At 42.8% G+C, this 24,421-nt stretch overlaps 1 protein-coding gene across 1 annotated transcript; it reads right to left on the bottom strand.

The window, feature by feature from the left end:
* Window positions 1-2,441: 2,441 nt before the first annotated feature.
* Window positions 2,442-24,032, bottom strand: CHODL (chondrolectin). The gene is made up of 9 exons (XM_066621288.1): window positions 23,960-24,032; window positions 20,541-20,672; window positions 16,275-16,587; window positions 15,252-15,409; window positions 11,613-11,660; window positions 11,138-11,221; window positions 10,240-10,242; window positions 8,353-8,455; window positions 2,442-2,526 (listed from the first exon to the last, which is right to left on the bottom strand). The coding sequence occupies exons 1-9, from the start codon at window positions 24,030-24,032 to the stop codon at window positions 2,442-2,444; spliced, it is 999 nt and encodes a 332-aa protein (XP_066477385.1).
* Window positions 24,033-24,421: the final 389 nt, after the last annotated feature.

Below are 24,421 nucleotides of genomic sequence, written 5' to 3'. Positions count from 1 at the left end.
TCCTTTATAAAGCCTGTGGTGTACCCACTGGCATCATAGTAGCACGCTAGTCAGCTTGCTTCCGGAAAGCACTTTTCAGCATTTTTGCAGCAGGCACCATAAGGGGAACATGCATTCTGATGGCAGCAAGACCCAGTAGAATTGGGCCCTCAGTGTGTCAAAAATACGTGAAGCAGCTTTAAGAGTTAATTCTTCATTATCTATGACCTGGAGAATTAGTTCATGTGCTGTGATGCAGATATAGGCTTCTGCTGCTCAAACAGTTTCTTGCGCAAGTCATGTTGGGCAGATTCATCCACTTCTGCTTCCCCAAGCCACTTTTGTCTTTGCTACAAGGATCTGCCTATGCAGCCTGCATGGATCCTGTATAATGAGAAGCTTTTCAGTATTGGGTACTACACAAAAAGCTGTTTTCATTTTCTCTCTCTAGTGGCCTCATGAGAGCTGTGCTGGAGGCATATTTTATTCCTTCTAGTACAGAAGGTAGAGAAACAAACATCAGAGATTGTAGCCAGGCCTTTCCTGCTGGATCCTGTGCATTTCTGCCTTTGTCACAAGAGTCTGGGATAGTCCAGTCACATTTATACAGTCAACACAGTTTTTCAAATCTAATCACTAGCCAGATTTTTCTCGCTAGGGTCCTTTTAGTGCAGTTGGTTACTTTCCTGCAATCAGCTGGAAGTAAAATTGAGACAGTAGTCCACACAGTACTAAATAATATATAGGACTACTTTACCCAGAAAAACCTGTTTCTGTAGCCAAGTTCCTTCTGTCATGTTTATTGAGAAGTCAGTCCTATTCTGCAAACCTGTAACATGAATTAAAAGCTTCCCGCTTTTCCCTTGCTTCCCGATAAGCATGAATTGCTGCTTGCCCCTTGGGTAGCCTGCCAATTTTCCTTTAATGTAAATTCCTGTTCTGATGGGGCTTTTCTAATATAAAAGAAAAGGAAAAAAAATGAAATCAGCAATTAAAGTCTACCTCTTGCTACACTGTGGAAGAAGAACAGACATTAAAAGAAAATTAAAAGACCATTCATAGTGCAATTAAGAAGCTATTCATCCGTAATTCCTCTGCTGCAATTAACAAGAAGCAACCAAATGGGCAGAACATGGAGGCAAGAAGCTTTTATCTGAAGGCACAGTAGCCCTGAGAAGTTTCAATAGTGCTTTGCTGGGCTACCCTAGAGAGGCTGGCACTGCACTTACACTTTATAATTTCAAAATTCCTACAAATCGGGTCTGAAAAAAGACGGAACAAAAGGCAGAGAAAATTTAAATGCGGTAGGCTAGCAAAGATGATATGTGAACATTTGGAAACAACCCAGGGCAGGCCATCAGTTCATTTGCCATAAATAGATGAATGCAGCAAGTCCTCAGAGTTGCTGATAAGTTCTTAGAATCTGCAGCTTTAAGTGAAAGTACTTATAATGAAATCAATTTTACCGTTAACTAATGTATATACATAAATCAAAGTTATATTCCTACAGCATATTTCTGGTCGCAAAAAACATCACAAAACTTCTAAATAAAGGCTCAAAGCGCTTCTAATATTAAACACAGATAAATGTGAGCTTTCCAGGCTGGTTAAAACCCATGAAAACATGGGGAGAATGTGAAAACTCTACACAGACAGTGGCCCTGGTCAGGAATTGTTTTTTTTTTTTTTCCTCATCAACCTCATAACAAAACAACTTAAAATGAAATAATTTTAAGTGAGGACTTGCTGTATTGCATTAATTAATTTGTCACGAACAAGATGATTCATTTTGCCTGTAGACAGCACATCATGAAGATACAGTCAATTGTTAGGAAACTGTACTCATTATAGTGCATCAGTTGGTTTGTTCATATTTTTTGAAGCTTATCATTGTAGATGAATATCACAGCATTGCCAAGAGACTTTAGCAGTGTTTCAATGCTAGAGAAATAATAAAATGATTTTCTATACTAAATAAATCATCATACGATCAATATTTTATCAATTTTTTATGCAAAGATATATTATTTTGTTACACTGTAAATTCATTTTAACTGAATTTAAAGTACATCAATTAATGGAAAATATTACAATGTATGAGAAACCAACACAGGAAGAAAAATTAGATTTAAACTAGAAACAATTATTTGAGAACCGACACATACAGTAGACCTTTCCCCATGAATATCCCAAATGCTCTGTCCATCTCTTTACTGTCTGGAGTGGAGTCGCTTTCCTTAGCAAAATAAATGCATTTTTTTTCTTTTAGAGTGCCATGTTTTGCTACCGAATTAAAAATCAAGCATTGCATATAAAAACATGATCTGAACAGTTGCCTCAAGGGGGAGCTTCCAGTTCATTTTGCTGATCTGTTGCAATTTCAAGCCATTCCAAGCGAATATCTGACATGATATTATCTGAATGTAAAAATTGCATTCCTGCATTCTTTTTCAGTCATATCTCTATACCTCCATGCTACTGTCTTTCCGTGGATTCTTTGAGATCCATAATGTAGACTGGTCTGGACTGGTTTTTGTTCTTCCTTTACTGAAAAAAAAAATTAAAAACAGAATTTATATAAGTATTCTTCATGTATTTCTCTGATAGGTTCAATTCAGCATGCAATGGAAGATGAATGATTGTATACAATAAAACAATTCTAAAGATAATTGGAGTTGTCTCTACTACCAGTGTTGCTTAATCTGGATTTTTGTAAAAAGATGATGCACATAATAGATGAAAAGTGGTCTTAAACTAAACAGAAGGTCTTTCCTCAGAGATACACTGAGAAGAAAGCATCTCAGGGGAGCCTATGAAGACTATGCTGCCTCATGGATCATGATGGCCAATTCCCTCTGTGGAGCAACCAAAAAGTTAACTCTGGTTAAAGTTAGCTAACTCTTTGGTTAGAGTTAAGACCAAGTAAGCCACCACACTATAAAATTGACTATTTCACGAGAGCCAGGAAGATATCCCTCCTGGACTGAATCCTGCCCACGTATAAGCCCATGGGAAGCAAAGGTGTGGTGGTCCCAGAGTGCCAGTTCTTTTGGAGAATGAACAGTGAGATCATCAAGGAGAGTGTTTGTTACCCCTCCTCCCTGGCCATCTCCCCTTCCATCCTGCCCTGTGAAAACGCAGAAGCTGGTCCGAGGATGGTCCAAGGATCCCTAGTCTCCATTGCTCTCTTTCCTTCTCAGGCTTGCCTCTACCTTTTCAAAAGGCACACAGAAAGAGAAGGAGTCAGTCAGATGAAGGAGCAGCATCTGCAGCCATTGATTAGAGTTGTCCCAGCGAGAGAACAAGTGTGCACCATCCCAATTTTATTAGAGGAGGGAGAAAGAAAAAGAGAGGAAGGGAGCATAGCCTAGGAGAGGGGGTAAAGGGGGTTATTTGTACCCAGGCCCAGGGTCAGAAAGGGGGCCCAGGAGCCAAAGGAGGGGGTCCAGAAAGTTCCTGGGATCTGACATTTTCCTATCTCATCTGAACTCGCTGCCTGTGCATGATGCTGGGGCACAACCACATGCATGTAGTGTTAACTGTTGCTGCAAGCCATACACATCGGGCTCAGGAATGCATCCATGACCCTCCTTAATACAGTGTCAGATCTAGGAAGAAAGTAACCTGCCTCTGTTGCTTTTTGGCTTGTGGAGCACATAACCATGAAGGAGTCTACAGGAGCTCAGAGACCCAGCTGCAGGGCTACAGCTGCTGCAGAAGTTCATTTTGGTCCATTCTAGTGTGAGTCTAAATACGATGATGCTAAATTTCTGCAATGGATTTTATATATTTCAAAGATTTTAGAGAGACTTAGTAGTGCGTTTGGTTTTCCATATTTATCTAGCTGCCAGTGCCGCGTGGTTGGGTAGACCTGGGCTCTACATAAAGAAGCTTAGTAGACCTGGGCTCCAAAGACTATTGTGGCAGTTAGCACCCTCCCTCTGCCCTATTTTCCCCCCTCTGTTCTGCCTGCCACCATTGCCCTCCTCCACCTTTGGGAAGGGGCCCAAAAGAAACTTCGTACCCCCCCCCCAATAAAATTCCTCTCATAGGTCCTGGGAGGGAGGCAGAGTCAGCATTGGAGGGAAGGGAGAATGGGACAGTCAGCTGGGGGGGAGAGAAATACGACATCAAAAAACAAACATGCAACCTCTCTTTACCCATCTCAAATGAATGCCAGCAGAGCAACATTTTAAAAGTCTTGGGGGGAAATGCTAAGTTCAATGTAACCAAATGGTGAAGTGACTGAGCTACAAATCATGCAAAAGTCCCTGGTTCAAAACCTGGCTCCACCATGAACTTACTTAGATAGCCTTAGACCAGTAATTTTCAACCTTTTTCATTTCATGGCACACTGACAAGACGCTAAAATTGTCAAGGTACACCACCTACGTTTTGATAATTGACAAGGCACACCATGCTGCTGGTGAGGGCTAACATTTCCCAGTGGCCCAAATAATAAATGGCCCTCCGCAAAATTTCCACGACACATCTGCAGACCATTCACATCAGTGTGCCACAGCACAATGGCTGAAAATGGCTGCATTAGACAAACCATCAGCTGTAATATGGGGAACAACACTGATCTTCCTGATAGGGTTATAAAATGATGTAGGCAAGGCGCTGTGCACATCTGAAACAACATTCTGTCTTCTGCTGAGTCAGACCATTGGTCCATCTCGCTCAATATTATCTACACTGGCTGGCAGAAGCTCTCCAAGTTTGCAGACAGATGTAGACATGTCCAGTGCAGACTTGGGGGTAGGGAGTAGGATGCTTTTTCTAGGGAAAAACACCTTCGCTACAGTGAAAGAGAGGTAGGAGAAAAAGACACAGAAACAGAAACAAAAGCAGAAAGGGAATAACTGGACCCTGCTTGAAACAATTCAGGGCATACACTGTGTTTGAAATTATCTATCAGTATTCAAGGTATTCAAACAGCCACCACCAATGGGTTAGGCCAAACAAAATAATAAGAGTATATCTGAACCACATCCCCAGCATTGAAACCTCAATGCCTTCAAGTTGCCTTCAGGTTGAATGAAGCGACCTGGTAGCCAGTGAGAAGGTGCAAAGTTTCTGGGGACAGCATTTGGGGAATTTGGGAAAAGTTGGCAAGATGGAAGTTCTAACTTAAAAACATAAATCATAGAAACTGAAATGTATACCAAGTTTGAATCTAAACTTTCTGCAAGGCATTCATCTGATAATGGAGATGAGTCACTGAAGCAGTTTCTCCTTGCTTCCCTAGAAGAAAGGAAAGGGAAAGCCGCTAAGCATGGATTAGCTGTCGGTTGCTATTATGCACAGGGAAATGCTTGGCTTTATCGCTACCTTTATAGTGTGACAATATGGAAACGTCTCATATCCTTTCTCTGGCTTTGAAGGTGACAAGTCTTTGTTATTATAAAAGCAAGACAACCCCTCCTGCAGAGCAGAGCTAGTTGTGCAAATGGTCGCCTCAGGCCAGATTCTCTCCAATCACCTTGACACTTTGAGCAAGACGTATCTGTTTTGTTCACCCACATTTCCCCAGCCCAGCACAGATTGCCACTCATGTTTCCTCATGGTGGTTGGCAACCTTCAGTCTCGAAAGACTACGGTATAAGCCTACAGCACCTGGTATTCCCAGGCGGTCTCCCATCCAAGTACTAACCAGGCCTGACCCTGCTTAGCTTCCGAGATCAGACAAGATCGGGAGATAGTGTTCAGTATAGGGAGATACAGCCCATCATGGATTGCAATGTGAGAAAAAAAGAATCTGGGAAACACCAAGGTATGTCCAAGGCAGTAGCATAGCTACAGGGGGGTAGCACGATATTGCAGGCAAGCCATGTATGCCGCATGCCACGCTGTGCGTGCCACAGGCCATGTAAGTGGCCCCTCCCACTGGCCATTTGAGCCATTCTGGGCAGTAATGACAATGCACAGCACATTGTGAGGAGCATTCTCACTGGCAACACATGGTGTATTGGGGCGCCTGCAAGGCATAAGTAAATAAACTATGCTACTGGTCCAAGGCCAATCCATTCATGAAGTCAACTGACCAATGGAAGGTGGTCACTTCCTTCCACTGTGGTCTGCTCATCCACCTCCATCGTCTTCCTGGATATGAAAAGGAAAAGGAGAATGAAGCTGAGGAGGAAATATGGAAGAAAGGAGTGGAGAAGGATACAGCATGTCCATTCTCCTCACTTCCACACTATTTCTTCTCTCCATTCCCTTCTCTCTCTTTTTTTTTAATCCAGGAAGGAGCAGGAACATAAGGAGGAGGAGTGGCAGAGGCAGGCAGACCACTAGTTGAATGAGGGCAGTTTTTGGCAAGCTGTCTCCCATGCAGGGAGGACTTGGGCAAGCACTAGGAATGTCTGATTATATACATACCCAGAGGGAGATGGGTAAGAACTAGACTGGGGCTTAAAGTGGCAATCCTATGCTGAGAGCTACCATTGATCTTGTTCTTCCTTCAACGCATTATAGCTGCACTATGAGTTGGCATCCTTCAGTCTCGGAAGACTATGGTGTCACGCTCTGAATAGTGGTTCTGGAACAGAGTGTCCTCTCCAGTGCGCGAAGCCTGGGTAAAGTAGGTATGGAGGATAGGCTGTTACCCATGCAGCAAATCCCCCCTCTCCACGTCACTGAAATGGTCCAATGGAAAGGCAGGGGCCAATACGGTTGGTTCCAGCGGCGTCGCAGGCGTTGCCAGAACGTGACTGTGTTCAGCCATGAACTGCCTCAGGGACTCCGGCTCCGGATTTTGCCTCGAGGTTGACTCCTGAAGCCTTTTCCATAACTGGATGTAGCCACAAGGCAGTGGAGGTTTGGGATCAGAGTTTTCCTTCTCTCAGATGAGCTGCCTTCCCAGGCTGACGAGCCCCATCTACCCGGTGGCTGTTTAGTCGCCTCTTATGACAAGTACAGCCAAACTGAGGGCCTATTCTTATCCCCAGCCCCCAGGGGAACTGGCAACGGAGCACTTCCACTGGAACATCAATTAGGACTAGCTGCACTAGTCCTCCAATAATCTCTATTTGCAGTGCAATTTTCTGAAAGTGAACAGAAGACTTTTTTTTGGGGGGGAGAAAGACTCAAGAGATCCAGCTTTAGGAAATAATTGTGTCAATGCTCTCTTTGATAACTAAATCCAGAGGTGTAACTAGGGTGGAGTCTGAGGGGCACCTGCCCCAGGTGCTACGCCAAGGGGGGTGCACAACTACCTCTCAGTCTCCACCCTAATTAGGGAGAAGCACCGGTGCTTAGCACCCCCTGCTTCCTTCTTATTCAAAGGGGAGCCTACACAGGAGAAGGAATGGGGGGCACAAAACTGCCAGCACTCTTTTCTTTAGGGAGAACCCAGAAGTGACATCACAATGTCACATGATGTGGTAATGTTGCTGCCCTGAGCGCCAGGGCAGTGAGTTATGCCTCTGACCAAATAATGAATATTGAGAAAGTTATGGCGTCAGAGTATCGCTGACTTCACTTCAAGCAAACTTTTGTGGGAAAGATGAGACTCGTGAGAAAGTGATAATATAAAAGATGATACATTCAGTTTTACACTATGAAGCAACCAACACAAAATATTTGTTTATTGTGTTGTACAGAAATCCAGTGTGCTCATTGCTTCTTCCTAAGTTCCCTAGCAGCCCAATTTTATGCATATCTGCTCAGAAGTAAGTTCCATTATAACCCATGGGGCTTACTCTCAGGTAATTGTGAATAGGATTGCAGCCTTTGTTTAGATAGTAGGAAGTTGGGGACTTTACAGCAGCGGACCCAGCACTGGGCGAACTGAACGAATGCCCCAGGAAACTGAGCCAGTGCACCTCTAGGACCACATGGGAAGCCTCCAGATGCAGTCAGAAACTGCATTTCCTATTTTCTGGAAGTGCAGTTTAAGACTACACGGAAGCTTTACAAGGTTTCCCCAGTTAGCTCAAAGGTCACACAAGGTTCTGTTGTGCTACAAAGGTAGAGGGAGGCTTCAAGGACCTTTGCCCTGAGAGCGGGGAGGTCTGCCACTGGGACTTCATCCTGATAGAAATGTTACTTTTCCAGTCAAGTTAATATCTGGGAGCAACACCAACATCAGAGATAGTAACCAAAGGGATAGTTTCCAAAGGGAAATTAACACAATAAATTTGCCAAAGTCATAGAGTGCCAAAAAATACCCTTTACTCTTTGGGTGCATTTCTGTTGTGTTATACATGAGACTCAGACAAAGTTAATCTTATAGTGTAAATGTGAATGGCTTTGCACTGCATATGGAATGGCCTTGAATATGAATGACTTGCTAATGGGATTACGAATGCCACCATACATGAGCCTAAGATCTGAAGATTTCATGCCTGCCCATGCATAAATATTTACCTTTTATGCAGCATCTGGAAACAGCAAGTCCCAAAAGCCACTAATATCAGCAAGAGCAGTGGTATAGTTGGTATAACAACATAAATTAGATTGGGAATTAAACCTACAAGAAAAGAGATCTCATTAATGCCTTTTGTTTATGGTTACAGAATTCCACTTTCATATCATTAAAATGATACGCAATTTATCTCGTACTGTACTCCATGAACCCAATCAGAAGAGAATCTCTTAAGTTAGTAGCTCATGCATTTGATGATGTGGGCTCTAGTTCAGTGTTCTTCAACCTGTGGGTTAGGACCCCAAAGAGGTCGTGAAGCTTCATATGGTGGGTTGTGGCGACTTTTCAAAGCCTATGCAAGAGAGGGCTTGGATCCAATCTGATAATGGTGCTGTCTTATCAAAACTGAGTTCTTGATATAATCCTGCACAGCCTCTTCTCACTGTCTTGCCATGTAGCTCCTAAGGCAAGCCCTGTTTAGGCTGCTGCCTCACAGGGTTGTTGTGAAGATACAAAAGGTGGGGAAAACACATTGAGTGGATCAGGTCCTGGGGGGCAGGATCAGTGGGTGGGTCCCCATACTTTTTATTTATTTGTTTGTTTATTGGGGTTGTGGCACAAAAAAGGTTGAAGACCACTGCTGTAGTCCATCAAAAGGTGTGCCACAATGACATTGTTTTCAAAGTGAGAATATTGTCTCCGAAACAGTGGGATTCCTTGTAACTCTCAACAAGAAGATTGGTAAAGGAGGAAAAACATTCCTCAAAAACAATGTTTGTTTTTTTTTGCTGTGTGAAGCTGCAGGAGAGTTTGAAGTACTGTATCTCCACAGTGCATTCTCAGCCCATACGGAATCAGGACAAAGTCCAGAAGGCGTGGCCAAGGCTTTGCATGAGCTCTGTGTGTTTGTCCTCCCAACATGCCTAAGAACCTCCATTAAGATACTAGGGTTCCATCACAAAAGTCTAAGCATTCCTTAGCAGATGAATAGAGGTGAAAAGAACTGACTAGTGAAAGGTTGAAAGCATTGTCTTAACCATCCTGATGAACACGCTTGGACTGAATGCTTTAGCCCAGCTCACTTCAAAGGGATATGGATATTCACATGTTACATTTTTAGTCTGCACAATTTTAGCTAGAATATATAATGTGTACATATTTTTAAACACAGTGGTAGGGAAACAGGTCTGGCTTTGTCCTGCATGTGCAATTAAGAAGCCAAATTCTGAGTTATCTCTGGATTCATTCTGGTGAATAACATTCCCAGTGACTTCACAGTATTGGGCATCATCACCAAAACAAATAAGTGGGAAAGCCTTGGACTTAGAACTGTAGACAAACCATGATATTCTCTGCTTGAGCTCCTCATCTGCAATATGGAAATAATAATAGTGGACTACCTGACATAGAGTGCAGTCCTAATCAACTTTCCAGCACCAAAGTAAGGGCAAAGCAGCTCCGAGGAAAGGAAACAAACATTCCCTTACCTGGAGGAGCCTCCATATCTGCCCCCCAACTGCAGGATTTATTTATTTATTTATACAGGTATTTCTATACTGCCTTTCTTTGGTCGTCAGATTTCTCCTCAGACTTTAATCCAAGGCGGTTTACATAGGCAGGCTGTTCTAAACCCCGGTAGGGATTTTTACAATTGAATAGTTCTAGTCTTTCATAGAACAACTCCTTCCAGCTGGATTCCTTCCTGGTCTGGCCTCTCTCTGGCCCTTTGCCTCCCACGCTCCACTTGATGGCAACTCCTCTCTGCCACCAAGGGTTAGCTCATCAGTATATCAGCATGTCATCAGTTCTTGGGTACTTCCTGTTGTTTCGAACTGGCAGCCTCAGATCTTCAGGCATACAAGGTGGCAGCTCTACAAACTGAGCCAGACCTCCTGCCCATGCAGGATGCAGCACATGCCCCATTGGCACAGCTGTGTTAGTGCTGGAAAGTTGGCTAGGATTTGGGCCATAATGCCTGTGCTATATAAATGCTACTACTACTAATATTTAAAATATTAATATTTACATGCATTCTCACAAGGAACCAAAGATTCTCTGAGCTTCAGGATCAGTTCCTTTTAGTTTACCATCTCCAAACTAGCTAATAGTGCTTGACGTTCAGGCAGTAGTGAGACTAATTTAAGAAGTTCTTATCTCCATTCCATATTACTAACATAAAGGCAATCAAAGCCAGAGCGGTTCATGGCACTAACAAGGAGAATGGAATGCAAGTTCTTTCTCTGCCTCAGTATCTCTCACTTTTCATTAACCTTGTGTAAAGGCCAAGAAAGAGAAACAGCCCTTTAACAAAAAGTGGTGAGTCTACAACATATACATGAAAAACATTTTGTCAGATAATTTCAATCAGTTGCACTACACTCCATTAAGCTCGTAAATGGGGTTTTTTTTGCAGAAAACCTGCACCAGTAGATCTAATGGCAGTTCTAACTGCAGATTAAATTGCAAGTTCATTCACTCTGCATGGTTCTGGAATGAAAGCAAGATAAAATACTTTGCAGGAGAAAATGTAGGGTGGACTGCATCGGACTAGGTGTCCCTTATGTTGACTGACCATGGTTTATTGCACTTGCCTCTTTAAAGGGTACGTGTAGCCATTCTAGTTACTCTGCTGCAGGAGCAACAATATCATTTGGACATTTTATCCCAGATCTTGGTTTCATTTCAACGTCTGGGAATACAGCTAGTGCACTCCGGAACAAATGGTGATTTCATAGCTGCATGGCCTATACTTTATGCGTAAATATCAGAAGCACATGTATCACTTACCAGTTTCAGTCACAACCACCGGAAAGTGATCTTCTGGCTTGCTCGAATCGTGCGGCCTCCCTGCTGGCGCTGTTGTTTGGACTTCTGAGAAAGAAATGACACATTTTAACAGGATGAAGTGTAACTTCTGTGTAGCAACATCTGCTCACATTCATGCGCTTTGAAAAAAATCAACACCAAATTCACAGCTAATCACTCTCAAAAGTGAATAAGTGTGGGTGAACATACTTATTTCCAGGACTTTATTGTAACACTGGGATCACATCTGGCATAAGAGTTACACCTGGCAATATTCTGCAATCTATTCCTACTCTTATAGAAACACACACCGCAAATATTGCTCTCTACAGGATTCACAGTTCATCTGTTCCACTCCAAGTCTGTTTTTGTAATCTACAGGATGTTTTTTTATTTTGAAAATGATGAATGAGATTATAATATTTTACCACTGCAACTGAATCCAAAAGTTTCTTACCATAATCTGTATCTGCTCTGTCTCCTAATTCTTTTTCTAAGATGTCATCTGTTAAAGCAATAGGTCAACAATGAAAAAAATAAACATATTTTGCATATATTAACAGGCAAGGATTTTGATGTTATTAGAGCAGCAACTGTTACCCTGCAGATGCCTGATCTTGTCTGATCTTGGAAGCTAAGCAGGGTCAGGCCTGGTTACTACTTGGATGGGAGACCACCTGGGAATACTGGGTGCTGTAGGCTTATATCATAGTCTTTCGAGACTGAAGGTTGCCAACCACTTTTAACAAGCTGCTTTTTCAGACACGTTCAATTAAACTTTCCATTTCAAATGTGCAAGCAAGTGAACATGTCATATGTCCCACGTAACAGAAGACTCTTTCAGACATTCATAAGGGACTCTGAACACATGTAAGGTAGAGAAGCGTGGCAGTGGGAAGCTCCTCTTGTGCATTCCACACATCTGCCACACATCTTGCTAAGGCATGTGCATCAGGAAGGAGCCAGAGCGCTGGTTCCCAAACTCTTGTAGGGGAATTGGGAACCAGGAAAGTCTTTGCAGTGGAAGGGAAGGGGGTAGTCACACTAGCGATGTCCAGATTTTGCGGCTTATGATTGGACATAAGTGTGGTTTTCTGCAGTGCAAAGGTCCGCAGAGGGAGCTGTGAGTCCCCTGGACCCTGCAGAAAGCCAGCGCTGCCCTTCAGGTAAGTTTAAAAGCCCCTTGCTCCTGGTGGCACTGTAATTGCTGCCACTCCTCTTAAGGGAGAATGGCACTCCTCCTGTTCCCCTGGTGGGTTGCAACCCACCAGTTTGGGAACCACTGAGCTTGAGTAGCAAACTTAAGAAAACAAAATGTCCAGCAACAAAACTAATTTAGGGAAACACAAGCTTTTGTAAAGAGAAACCTACATTATTACGTTCACGACAAAAAAGAAACTAGTATTTATGGTTTGAGTTCTCTGAAGGTTGAATTTCCCTTTTAAGACTGGGAGGAAAACCATGTATAATGTTATTCTATAACATTTATAATAAAATAGCTTTTTGATTTATTCTACATTTCATCCTGTTTCTTTTCAAGAATCAATTAAAATGTAATGGAGTGCATGGCCAAAACCCTGATGTATGAAGTCACCATGACTTCAAGAGTGTCTTCTGGTCCTGATTCCAGGGTTATGAAGTTGCCAAGAAATTGATCCTATCACTAAAAGAGGTGACTGCAAAGGATGCTTCGAGGCTCTCTGGATGAAGACATGGACTACCTAGTTCCTATTCCCCATTGTCCATGGCATCTGCAGGCAGTCATACTGAGTTTCCGACTGCTCAATCCTATCTCTCACACATTGGTGCCTATGCATCCCCCTGACACACTCAATCCAGTGCGGGGGAGGGGCGCGGGGGGGAGGTGATCAGGATCAGATGTGAAAATTTTCTACATGGTTGTGTCGGCCCTTCCTAGTGACCTATGGGTCTCCTCAGACCTTCAACAGCTATGCAGCTGGCATACCGTGTTTCCCCAAAAATAAGACACTATCTTATATTTTTTTTGGCTCAAAAAAACACACTAGGTCTTATTTTCAGGGTAGGTCTTATTTTTTTTAATGTACAACGATCCACAGTCATTCATGTACAAAAATATACCTTACAAAAATATCCTCTCAGCACCCAGGAGGATGCCTGCCTGCCTGCCTACTCAGAAGTCAGTCCCTTCTGAGGTTACTCCCTGGAAGGTGTGGAGAGTCTCACAGCCTGGTAGGCAGGGTTGCCTCGCTTGCTGCTTCCCGCCTCAGTTCCTCCTCAGTGTCCTCTGCCCAAGGCAGCACAGCAAGAGCTTTCTAGGTGGCGTGCGCGGGAGTGTATTGTTCCGATCATGTTGTCCACCTGCCCCACCCGAGGACCCCTCCCTCCTGGCCCTGATCACAACTAGGTCTTATTTTCGGGATAGGACTTATTTTCAGGGGAACACAGTACATCCAAGGAAAGAAAAGGAGTAGGCAAGTTCAAAAACAAAGGTGCATGTTGGTGCTACTATGATATACCCCTCCCTTCCTCCCTCTCCCTATTCCCTGCCCTCCCCCCTTCCTCCCCACCCACAACATTCCCCTGCTGCCAACGTATTGGCAGTAGCAGGGACTCAGCAAGCTGCATATACCATGCCAGTGCCCATCTGCAGCAGTGGCTTGGTAGTGTACGATAGCGGCCCAACTTCTGTACCATCACAAAGAGCCTTGTACTGCTGGAACTCTAGTTAGGCCCCAAACCCGAAAGAACAGGGGCCTAAGATTTCTTTTCAGGAGTTTGGAACCTTTAATTCAGCTTATTAATTACACAGGCCAACACACATTTTGCTTCCTTAAACATTACGCCAATTCCTGGGTGTATTTGGGGTGCCGATTCCAAAAATGGAATCCATTTTGCCCTATCACATCTAGTTTTGGAGATAAAGTATAGCCTCTTTAGTGAAGCAGCTTCCTCATGAGGAAGACTACACCATGGCTTCCTCATGAGGAAGCTGCTTGAACCATTCACTAATGAGGCTATACTATATCTCCAAAACTAGACGCGATAGGGCAAAACAGATGCCATTTTGGGAATCGGCACCCCAAATTCATATCAAACCACCATAAAGTCTGGGAAAAACTTCTGACCCTCTATTTTGTAGGCCTGCAATTATTGGTGTGAAGAACACATACTGAAATTTTATAACTGAATAATGAAACTGTGTACATTTTATTCTCATTGCATCAAAAGGTAGATAGGGCAGAATTATTGGATGCTTGCGGACTGCCATTACCACACTGTGGCCTTCCATGGAGATATGCTCTGGCATGGCCCTGATATCTCACAAGAACCCCATAGATGCACTAATCCTTAGAGATGGCCGAGTGACCTAGTGGCATTACATACATTAAAAGTATATTCATGGAAGCTCTCATACCCTAACTTTAATATGCCAGTTCATGGGCTAGATTGTGTTCATTTTGTCCTAAAAGACAGCCAGTTTTATTTATATTCCATTATCAATTTTTATTTTATTTTATCCTGCCCGTCTTCCAAGGAGCCCAGAGCAGCATATAGAGTCTCCCCAGCCCAACTGTATTTATTAACAGCAGCCAAAAAAAATTCTACTTTCACTCAGAAGTATTGTGAATCATATGCTAATGGCTAGTACATTATCAGCCCAATCCTAGACATGGCTACTCAGAAGTTAGCCCTATTGTAGTCAATGGGGCTTGCTCCCAGTTAAATGTGCATAGGATTGCTGCCTATATCTCATTTTGTTATCATAGTGGTGACACAGGACATTGGTTGGTCTACCGATGAGTATTTGTGTGTGTGTATCCAAGGATCAACAGAATACCTATCCAAATCTGGCCTGCTAGATTTTTGTTATTAACAGGGCTGCTAAAATGTTTATCATTCTAGGAATGTAATCAGTGAAGTCTTGCAGAGTGTGTTTCTGTAAATACATATATCATTGTCACCATACTTAAAAGCAAACCATTTTTATGGGTATGCTAGGAACTCACTGCTTTTGAGTCCAAAATTCACAACTGCTATTAATAACAAAAGGCTGTTGTGAAAAGTAAAACAAAAATGATGCATCAAATGTAAACCCTGATTTGGAATTTCCTACCTGGAGCATACTTGCAGATAAAATTGTGCTTCATGTTGCATCTGTCATCATTCCATTGATAGAGGTAACGCCCTCCCAAGCCAGGATTTGCAGTTGGTTGATGATACATAACAACGCAAGCTTCACTTCCACAGGATGGCTCATCTGTGTACCAATTTCTGATGCAAGATACAGAGAAAACAAAACATATTAGAGACGTGGACTGTTAACCCATGTGCCTTTCTTCTGCTGTGGAATTCAGGAACCCACCCTCTCATTCACCCAATAAAAGACCGAAATATCAGGAACAGCGGAAGCTTAGAGGCAACCTCATCCTTCAGAAGTTCTGCCAGATTCTCTTATGTTCGGAACAGCATGTAATTTCATAAGAATGCACAAATTCCCACTTCTGTATAATGGCACTGCTAAACAAATGTAAAAAGCCACTGTGAAAGGGACATGGAAATCAAATTCCACCAAAAATCTATTTGATCCTGTGCTATTCTTCCTTGGCTAATGCAATTGTCCTGCCTGGATTCAGTAGCGATATAGCTCTACACTAGCCTAAAGTGCCAATTAACCACAGGTCAAAACATAGGCAAAGACATCCCAGGAAAAAACTCTTTCTAAAGCACAAAGGACCAGTATGTATTCAAGTGCCTGCAACTTAATAAGACTGAAGGAAAGAGAAAGTGGAGGCAGGGATCTAAGGTAAAAGTGCAGGAGTCCCTTATGGACAAAAGGAGGGTTTCAAAGAGCAGGCAGGAAGCAGGTGCCAGAGGAAAAAATTGAGCTAAACCCAAGGAAAATAAGATAGGATGTGTACTATTTCTGTACTATTCTGTACTATTTCTGTACTATTGCTTTGGACAGTTTTTTGCATAAGATCCCTTTTCTCTTCAGACGTTTGGAGTCCTCTACATTTGGAAGGCTCTAGGGCACAAGCCCAGTTGGTTGGTCAGTAAACCTGGCTCTAAGTTCCATTTGCTTCTGTTCCCAGCAGACTTCTTTGTGGAGGGGGGGGGGAACCTCACAAATATTTACCTGAAGGACGAACTGCTTCCGTCTGCCCATTTGTAAAGATCGGGGCAGGCACTTGAGGTCGCTTGTCCTTCGCCACTTCTCCATAGCCCAATCCAGAAGTCACCATCTGAAAATCCAGAACCTGTTTCTGTGAGGTTCTGTAACATATGCTCTATGAGCTTCTGCTCTGCTTCACTTTGCAGGCTGAGAAGTTCTCCCCCACCAATAATGCAGGCTTGGCGGGCCTCCTTGAAACCCACGCGTCTAGATAAGTCCTGGAAATAGGCGATCTTGTAGCAAGGATGTGTTGAATCACCATAACATACCTTTTGACCTGAGAAAGACAACATATACACACACTGTTTGGTTTCAGTCCTTATTTCATGATAGACAGCAAATGTACAACATTATCCCCTCCCCCCCCCGCACTCCCAACTTTCTCTCCTGTTATAATTCCATAATAACCATTTTTTTTAAAGGTATAAAAAATAACTAGCAAAAGGGCTGGCTGGCAAACGACAGTGAAACTCTAACACTGAACCGAGAAAAGATGCTGTAGGCACTGCATATTTTGTCAGTCAAGAACTGGGTCCATACCATCTGTTTATTTTTGAGTAGCTATCTTTGGTTAATGAAGTTACTACAGATAATTCAGACCATGCTGCTATCAATTACTGCATACCAGTGTTTTCTCATTTGTATTCCCATCTTATCTCAGGCTTGATTAAGGCCACCTTCTTTGTATTTTAGGTGACTGAAGGGCTCACCTGCCCAATATGAATTAGCAAAGTACCACTACTCCAAAAGGGAAGGCGACGGCCCAAGCAAGAGATTGATTTATTTGTATTGGGGCATATATTGCAGATACGTAGGGTAAAAAGCACTACTTTAAGGCTTGTATGGAAACCTTGCTGGTAACTGCAATTCTAGCTAAGTGAGGAAAAGCAATGCCCCAGCTAGATAAATTTTGTAAAGGAAAAAAGAAAGATAGGACAGGCAGGATAACACTCTCTGTCTGTGTATGCTCCCACTTTTCACCCTATACATACCTATCCAACTCCCACCCTATGCACCTCTACCCCTACCCAACTAAGGAGATGCAAGCACAGACAATTCCTACACACAATCTCCCACTGCATGTGCGTTCAGTAAAATAGCATTTGTCATGTCACAATGGACATGCAGTTTTCTTATACAAAAGTCACATTAATGAGGCCTTTGAATACTGTACATTACTTCCCTAGCCTTGAAGCATCATCACAAGAAGGATCGGCTAAGTTGCCACTAATGACATCAACCTGTTTCACTTTGTCTAGGCAGTATTGCCTCAAAATGCATGTGGGAGTCACAACATTGAATCTTGAGCTGTTACACAAAACAGTTCCCTGAACATTTCGGGGAGAAAATTAGGTTTGATTTTCCTTCTTCCGACATCAATTTTAGTTTAATTACAGGGAATTTTTACATATTCAGTCATATGGGCTGCCATCTTCAGCCTGGATTGGAAAAGCTCAGATACAAGTTTACTCCACACTAAGAATTAGGCCTCTGTGCCATCAAAACCTGCAGAGAGTGCTGCTAGACATTTTAGTCCTATTTCTTTTCAAATTATTCCTTTTCGTTACACTAACTAGTTACATATTTGAACAGAAAAGCATGCACTGCAGCCCCAAGCAATACATGAAAGATATGTCAACATCAGGATCTTTTACCAAAAAAGCTAACAATTTTTAGTATCGATATAGTATTGTGACTTTAATGAGTAGCTCAACATTTATAGACTTTTCAGGATTGTTGGGTTGTGTCTGAAGAAAGCCGACTTCAAGCTGCATCACTATTAACTAATCTATTGACGTCAATAAAAAATATCTAGCCTAAGCCAGACTCACAGCACATGCATGCAATGCCACTCTGACACATCAGTGCTCCCTGGAAATTCCTACAGAAGATGCTGGACATTATAGCATAATGGCAGATCAAGATCTCACACTGAGTAATCTGTGCAAAACTTCCATTAAAGATAATAGCTGTCCAGTTACTTCTTGTAATGGGAGGCTTTAGATATTTTGTTGCTATTCTGCTCATGGGCAATGCGGTCCAGAACCAGCACTGTTAAGTTATCCAAGTACTGCCCTTCTAGATAGTTCTTTGTAACAAAGTTGTTCTGTGTTCATCAGCCAATGTGAACTGACTCTTCCTTAAATAATCTGACACTACTTCCTGCATACATCCTGACCACCATTTCTGGTGGTGGTCATGGGGCCCCATGGAAAGGCCCTGCACTAGGGCTCCCATCTATCTCCATCCTGATGACACATTAGCTGCCACCAGTGCTGAGAGGTTGTCCTGGCTAGGGATTGGCTTGGCTTTTGATGGGCATGGGTCCTCAGACAGTGCTCATCCTAGCCAACTGCTGATGCCATCCCTGCAGACTATAATTACAGAAAGCTTCCCTGAGGATATCATTTAGGTCTCTCCAGACATTTTGATGAGGAAGGACCTAGCCTGCTTAGATTGATTGTATAGTGCAGGGAAGCCTAACACTCAGGAGAGACAAACTTCCAATGAAAATTAGGGTTATCTTTTCTTTGCAAATTTAAAAACATATATTTCTATAACAATTCTTGCTGAAATGATTATGTTATGTTACAGTGTTCCAGTGGAGCTGTCGTGGTCCACCATACAAGAATGGAGAAAGAGACAAGGCATACAATTCAGACATCTGTCCTTCCCATGCATCTTTGGGTACTGTCTCGGATGACTGAACCAGACACAGCAACCTGACACAGATGGTTCCAGAAAGACTAGTTGCTGCCATTAGAAAGGAAAAACCAAAAAAAGGGGGGGGACTACCTTTCCATGGTCCATAAGAGGGGTAAGCTTAAATACCAGGTTTTCCTCACCATGGAAGCTGGTTGTTAGTGTCTGGGAAGCCAACTGACATGGCCACCACTACTTCCATGCCCCTATATGTACACAACCCATCATATTAACACTTTGCCCTGGTCTTGATAAAACAGGATGATGAGTTTTCAAAATCAAGAATAAGATTTATTAAGAGAAAAAAAATTAGGTAAGGGAAAGATCTACTCTTCTCCAATATTTCTAAGAGCCTGGGGACTTCACATCTCATTGCAAGGGAAAAAAAGGGTGAGTCCTGGGACAAGGAAGGCTGACCAAGGGAAGTAACACCTAGTAACACCCCTTCCTGTTCACTGCTTTCCCTTTATGGGACTAGCAGCTGAACATGGAAAAAGTCTTGCACACCTTCCATCAGCCCAGGCTACAGAGACCAGGCAGAGGAAGGCTGAAAAAACCTCCTCCTAGAAGGACACTGAAACTCAGGGGTTCTTATTAAAAACCACTCCATAGAAGCATTGGCAGGGTGAAGTGACAAGACAATCCACTGAATTACTCATGAACATGAACTAGGAAGACAAAGGATCAAAATGTGATTAGTGATTATTAAAAGTCTAGATGAAAAGGAAATAAAACAATACTGGGAAAGGAAGTTGGATAGTAAAAGTACAAACAAGTTGTTTGAAATGCATGCATGAGCTTGACAGGAAAGCGTAATGAAAGAGGTTGATCAAATGAAAGCAGTAATCATTAACACCCTGAAGGTGAAGGTGAGGTGCTACTCCAAAACTCATCCCACACAGTGACCCTCTACCAGGGATGCAAACCAGGAAAATAATGCAATCCCAAAATGTAATCCTTACTAGACAGTCAGTCCCTAGTTTAAACTATTTACATTGTCCAAGGAAGCCCCAGTTCTTGCATTTGCTGGAAGGGGGGGAGGAGACAAGTGGGTGCTCCTCTCTGAGCTGATCAATCAGCAACTGGCAGAGAACAACCAGCACTTCCTGGATGTTGGATAAAATATTGCAGTGTTTCTCAAACTGCGGGTCGAGACCCACTAGGTGGGTCGTGAGCCAATTTCTGGTGGGTCCCCATTCATTTCAATATTTTATTTTTAATATAGTAGACTTGATGCCACAATGGTATTTGACTGCATTTGGGAAAATGTTACAGATCTATACTTTTAACAGGCTACTCTGTATATGCTTTTAACAATGGTAGTTTATTGGGCGTACTCCTTGGTAAGTGTGGATAGGATTGCAGCCTAGGATTGTTAAAAATTTTCCTGCTTGATGATGTCACTTCTGGCCATGCCATCACTTCTAGTGGGCTTGACATACAGTCATTCTAAAAAGAAAACCGCTGATATATTGCCTTGCCTGGATGATGTCCTCAAGTTACCCCAATTGGAGGAGCGGAACCCACCTGGCTTCTCCATTCCACCCTTTGGACCAAAACAGATAGGTTTGCTACCCAACTGACAAGCAGAATAGCTCTCCCAGATAGGATAATGGATGTTGAAGCCACATCCAGCACCTGGTTGGGGAATAATGGAGTCTGCAAACAGAAAAACAAGAATGAGGCAGGAGGATTTTCCAGCAACGTGAAGACTTCCGGACTCACTCGCTAGGTGCGGGGGGGGGTGCGGGCTGCACCGGGTGACACGCCGGGGGGTGGTGTTGTGCCCTGGGGTGACGTGCTAACTTCGCGGCATTAGGAGCTACTGGGACATGCCATATACCATTGGATGCGGAACAGCTGGCAGAGTGCAATGCAAAAAACAGAATTGAAATAGCTCCTTGATTTCAAAGGTTATGGCCAAAACACCGGAAGGAAAAATGCATTGAACCCTAAGGAAAGTGAAAGTGAGCTGTATCACATGTTTACTCGCGAGTAGGTGTACTTGCCATTGGAAAGGGCAGGCTGAGAGGAATCCAATGACACCTGAACAGTTCCGATCCAATGAATGCAGCCCCAAAAAACCACATGAGAAGCTCCCTCCTCCCAGCTGCAAGTCTGAGCCCGAAACGAAGTCATGTGGCCGCATTTATTCGCGAGTAGGTGGACTTGCCTTAGTCGAGGCAGACTGAGAGGCTCCAAGGATGTCAGAATGGTCCTGATTCAATGAATGCAGCCCCCAAAAACAGCCAAGAAGGAGGCCCCCCCTCCCAGCTGCAAGTTATGGAGCTCTGTGGAAAGTAAAGCAGCCTCATGTCGCATTTACTTGCAAGAAGGCAGATGTGCCTTGGCTGGTGGTCAGGCCAGGTAAAGGGGAATGTGAGGACACCAGAAGGGTCCTGATCCGATGGAACTAGAGATGCTCTAGAAGGCAGCCTCTTGCCCCCCACTAAAAAGGACAAAAAGGAGGCTTGAGTTGGTAAGGGAAAAGTTTTCTATTTTAAACTTGCAAAGCCAGGAGGGTCTTTATATTGATGTGCCTGAAATAGAACTTTAAACTGGGCACTGGGAGGGCTGGAAATCTCACTGATTCTTTTTGGGGGTTGTTATTGCAGGCAGACTACAGAGTAAGCTCCATTGACCACTATGGGTCTTACTTCAGAGTAGACATGCATAGACGTGAGCTCACAGGCTGCAATTCTACCCACACTTTCCTGAGAGTAAGTTCCATTGACCACTATGGGACTTACTTCAGAGTAGATTCACTTGGTGGAACAGGACTGGCTCCCCCTTATTTAATTATTTTATTTTAATTTAATTATTTATAATTATTTTAATTTGCTTGATGATGTCACTTCTGGCCATGACATCACTTCCAATGGGTCCTGCACAGATTGTCATTCTAAAAAGTGCATCCCAGTGCTAAAAGTTTGAGAACCGCTGCAATAAGGTGTTAGTAAGTTGACACAGGGGTATGTGTGTGTGAGACTCTACAAGTTTTCAAAATCACTTAAATCAGAATTTGGAGGAATAATATCATCATGTTATATATCAATTAATGCGTAATTTCACGCAGAATGCAGTGAAACAAACCACATTGAAATATCTGTGTTATAACAAAAGGTACAGCCCAAAAACCAGTGGGGGTGGGGCGATGGTACATCACCATGCCCACCTGAGGCACTGCCCCGCTCATTGCATGGGCTGACGCGCAGGCCTCCCGTACCGGGTGACGCAAATCCTAGTGACACCACTGTCCGGACTGGTGGGCCGCTGTGAGATATAGGAAGCTGGACTAGATGGGCCTATTGCCTGATCCAGTGTGCTGTTCTTATGTTCTTAGTATGTTCTTACTGCACAAGAGTGCCTGAAGAGTTAAAAGTGTCCAAAAATACAGAAAAATAGGTGTAAAAATAAGTGAAAAAAAGAGGGCATTCATCACACTCATAAGGTAGTTTCTATTTCCTGCCATTTTCTTCAGAAACCTCCTTCAAAAACTTAGACTCCTCAACTGATCAACACCTGACAATTAGTTGTTTTTAGCAGTCTTCCAAACGGCAAACCCAGCATCTCTAGCCAGCACACATTGTGACTGTATTAAAATTTGAGATTCTCTTACTTTCAGAATGTGAAAAAATATGAATGATCTGCCCTTAGAGCAGTTGTACTTCTGCATGAGTCACTGTTCTGAGCTGACACCTGATTGGAAGCAGGTAAGACAAGAGTAGCAACTCTTGCAGAGACTGTTGAGAAAGCCACCTCTGTGGTAGCTAATTCTGGTGCATCTCTGCATTAGAAGTGATGACATGATTCAATCATACCTGATACAGAGATATGGCAAAATTATCTACCTCCAGAAAATGTTGGCTAGAAGGAGATCAACTCAATCAATATTACAGAGTGATATAAATCAATACTACGGGGAGGCATCTCTGCAGATATGTGTTTGGGGCATTACAAATTTAATTTACTGTAGTACTCTTGCAGCAGATTTTTGAGAATTACTTCACTATTCAGTACGGATCCAGTATCAGGTAATTGGGAGATTTCATGTTTTCTGGGATCAGAGATGGAGCACTGCAAATTGTTCATAGGAGAAAAGGACTAAAGTAGTTGTTAATCTCCAAAAATGCCAATGAATTTTGAAACAGAATGAAGATGGTTACATAAGAATCCCTGAAGAAACAGGGGAAAGGGGGCGGGGGAAACAGATGAAAAGAAGACAACTAAATATACATTGTTGTCTAGCCTAAAAGGTTTTTTTCAGTTGCTGGAGAAAAGGTAACGATGAATAACTTTTGGTGATGCTCCAAATTTCTGAAATTGTTTATCTATCCTATAAGTTGCCCTGTCATGAAGGTCACATACTTGAAGGTCACATACAATTTCAACTTGAGTGCTCATAATCTGCAAAGGAAAATGCAGCAGTGAGCTGGTTAAGGAGTAGGAGCAAGTTTCTGCTGTCACGTTTTTGACTTGGCTATGATGTACGTATCATATGATTAGCAAGCATCTATCCTAGCATATTGTCAAGAACTTGGTGGTGAATCACAATCTTATCATGTGATGAATTGCATTAAGTACTATTGATGTTTTACTGCACCGTATCTTCTTTGTCCCATCAATGGGACTTAATCTGCATTTTAGGATGAATCATGTTACATTATGTCTCTTTTAAAATGACGTCCACAGCATATTTTCAAAACTGCAGTCTGACTTCATTTGCAAGAGAAACAAATGGTAATTTATAGCCTCTTCTCTGCCAAGAAGACACATGTTTCTCTGGTATCCAGACTTCCCTTTGTGCTTTCCTTGTTTGGTTTTCTTATGCCAGGCATACACAATGTGTGACCCATGAAACGGAACTCCAAACACCAGTCATTCCTCCAACACCTTCTTTGCGATTTAAGCCAGAAATTTGTCAAGCCACTCAAGCGCCACCGTACCCAGGAAGTATGCTTTTGGACTGGTGAGTGCCAGTATATCTCCTGAGGGTTTGGCCAATTTATTTTTCCACATTTCGTCAAATGTTGGAAGCTAAAAATTAGCTGAAGCTCAGTGACTGCCTCTTAAAGCAGTTAAAATGTATACCAGCAAAGTCTACACATATATTAAAATGAAATGTGTACAACTCTGCATGGGTTATTTAGTCTATGGCAGTGTTTCTCAACCAGTAGTAGTGGTATTTGTGGTAGTGTCTGGTGGTACTCCCAAGATCCCTGGGCACCTGCCACCTGGCAGCAAAACCAGGAACATGTCACAACCAACAGCAGTAGGGGTTCCAAACATGCTTTTCCATGCTAGAAAAAGCCCTCCTATCCACCCTGAGCCTCTTACTGGTGTTTGTCATGTTGCATCTGACAATGATGTCATTGCCAGTTACCTCTGGTGATACTTTGAATAGGTGG

Source organism: Tiliqua scincoides, chromosome 3, assembly GCF_035046505.1.
Source record: "Tiliqua scincoides isolate rTilSci1 chromosome 3, rTilSci1.hap2, whole genome shotgun sequence".
NCBI lineage: Eukaryota > Metazoa > Chordata > Lepidosauria > Squamata > Scincidae > Tiliqua > Tiliqua scincoides.
Note: the sequence above shows the minus strand (reverse complement) of the source record. Positions and strands in the feature narration are given on the sequence as shown.

Coding starts and splice junctions, on each gene's coding strand:
- CHODL (XM_066621288.1), bottom strand. CDS start 24,032: ATGTGGAAAAATAAATTGGCCAAACCCTCAGGAGATATACTGGCACTC. Junction 11,661..15,251: donor TATCTGCAAGTATGCTCCAG/GTAGGAAATTCC, acceptor TTGCTTTAACAG/ATGACATCTTAGAAAAAGAA. Junction 11,222..11,612: donor CAGAGCAGATACAGATTATG/GTAAGAAACTTT, acceptor TTTCTTTCTCAG/AAGTCCAAACAACAGCGCCA.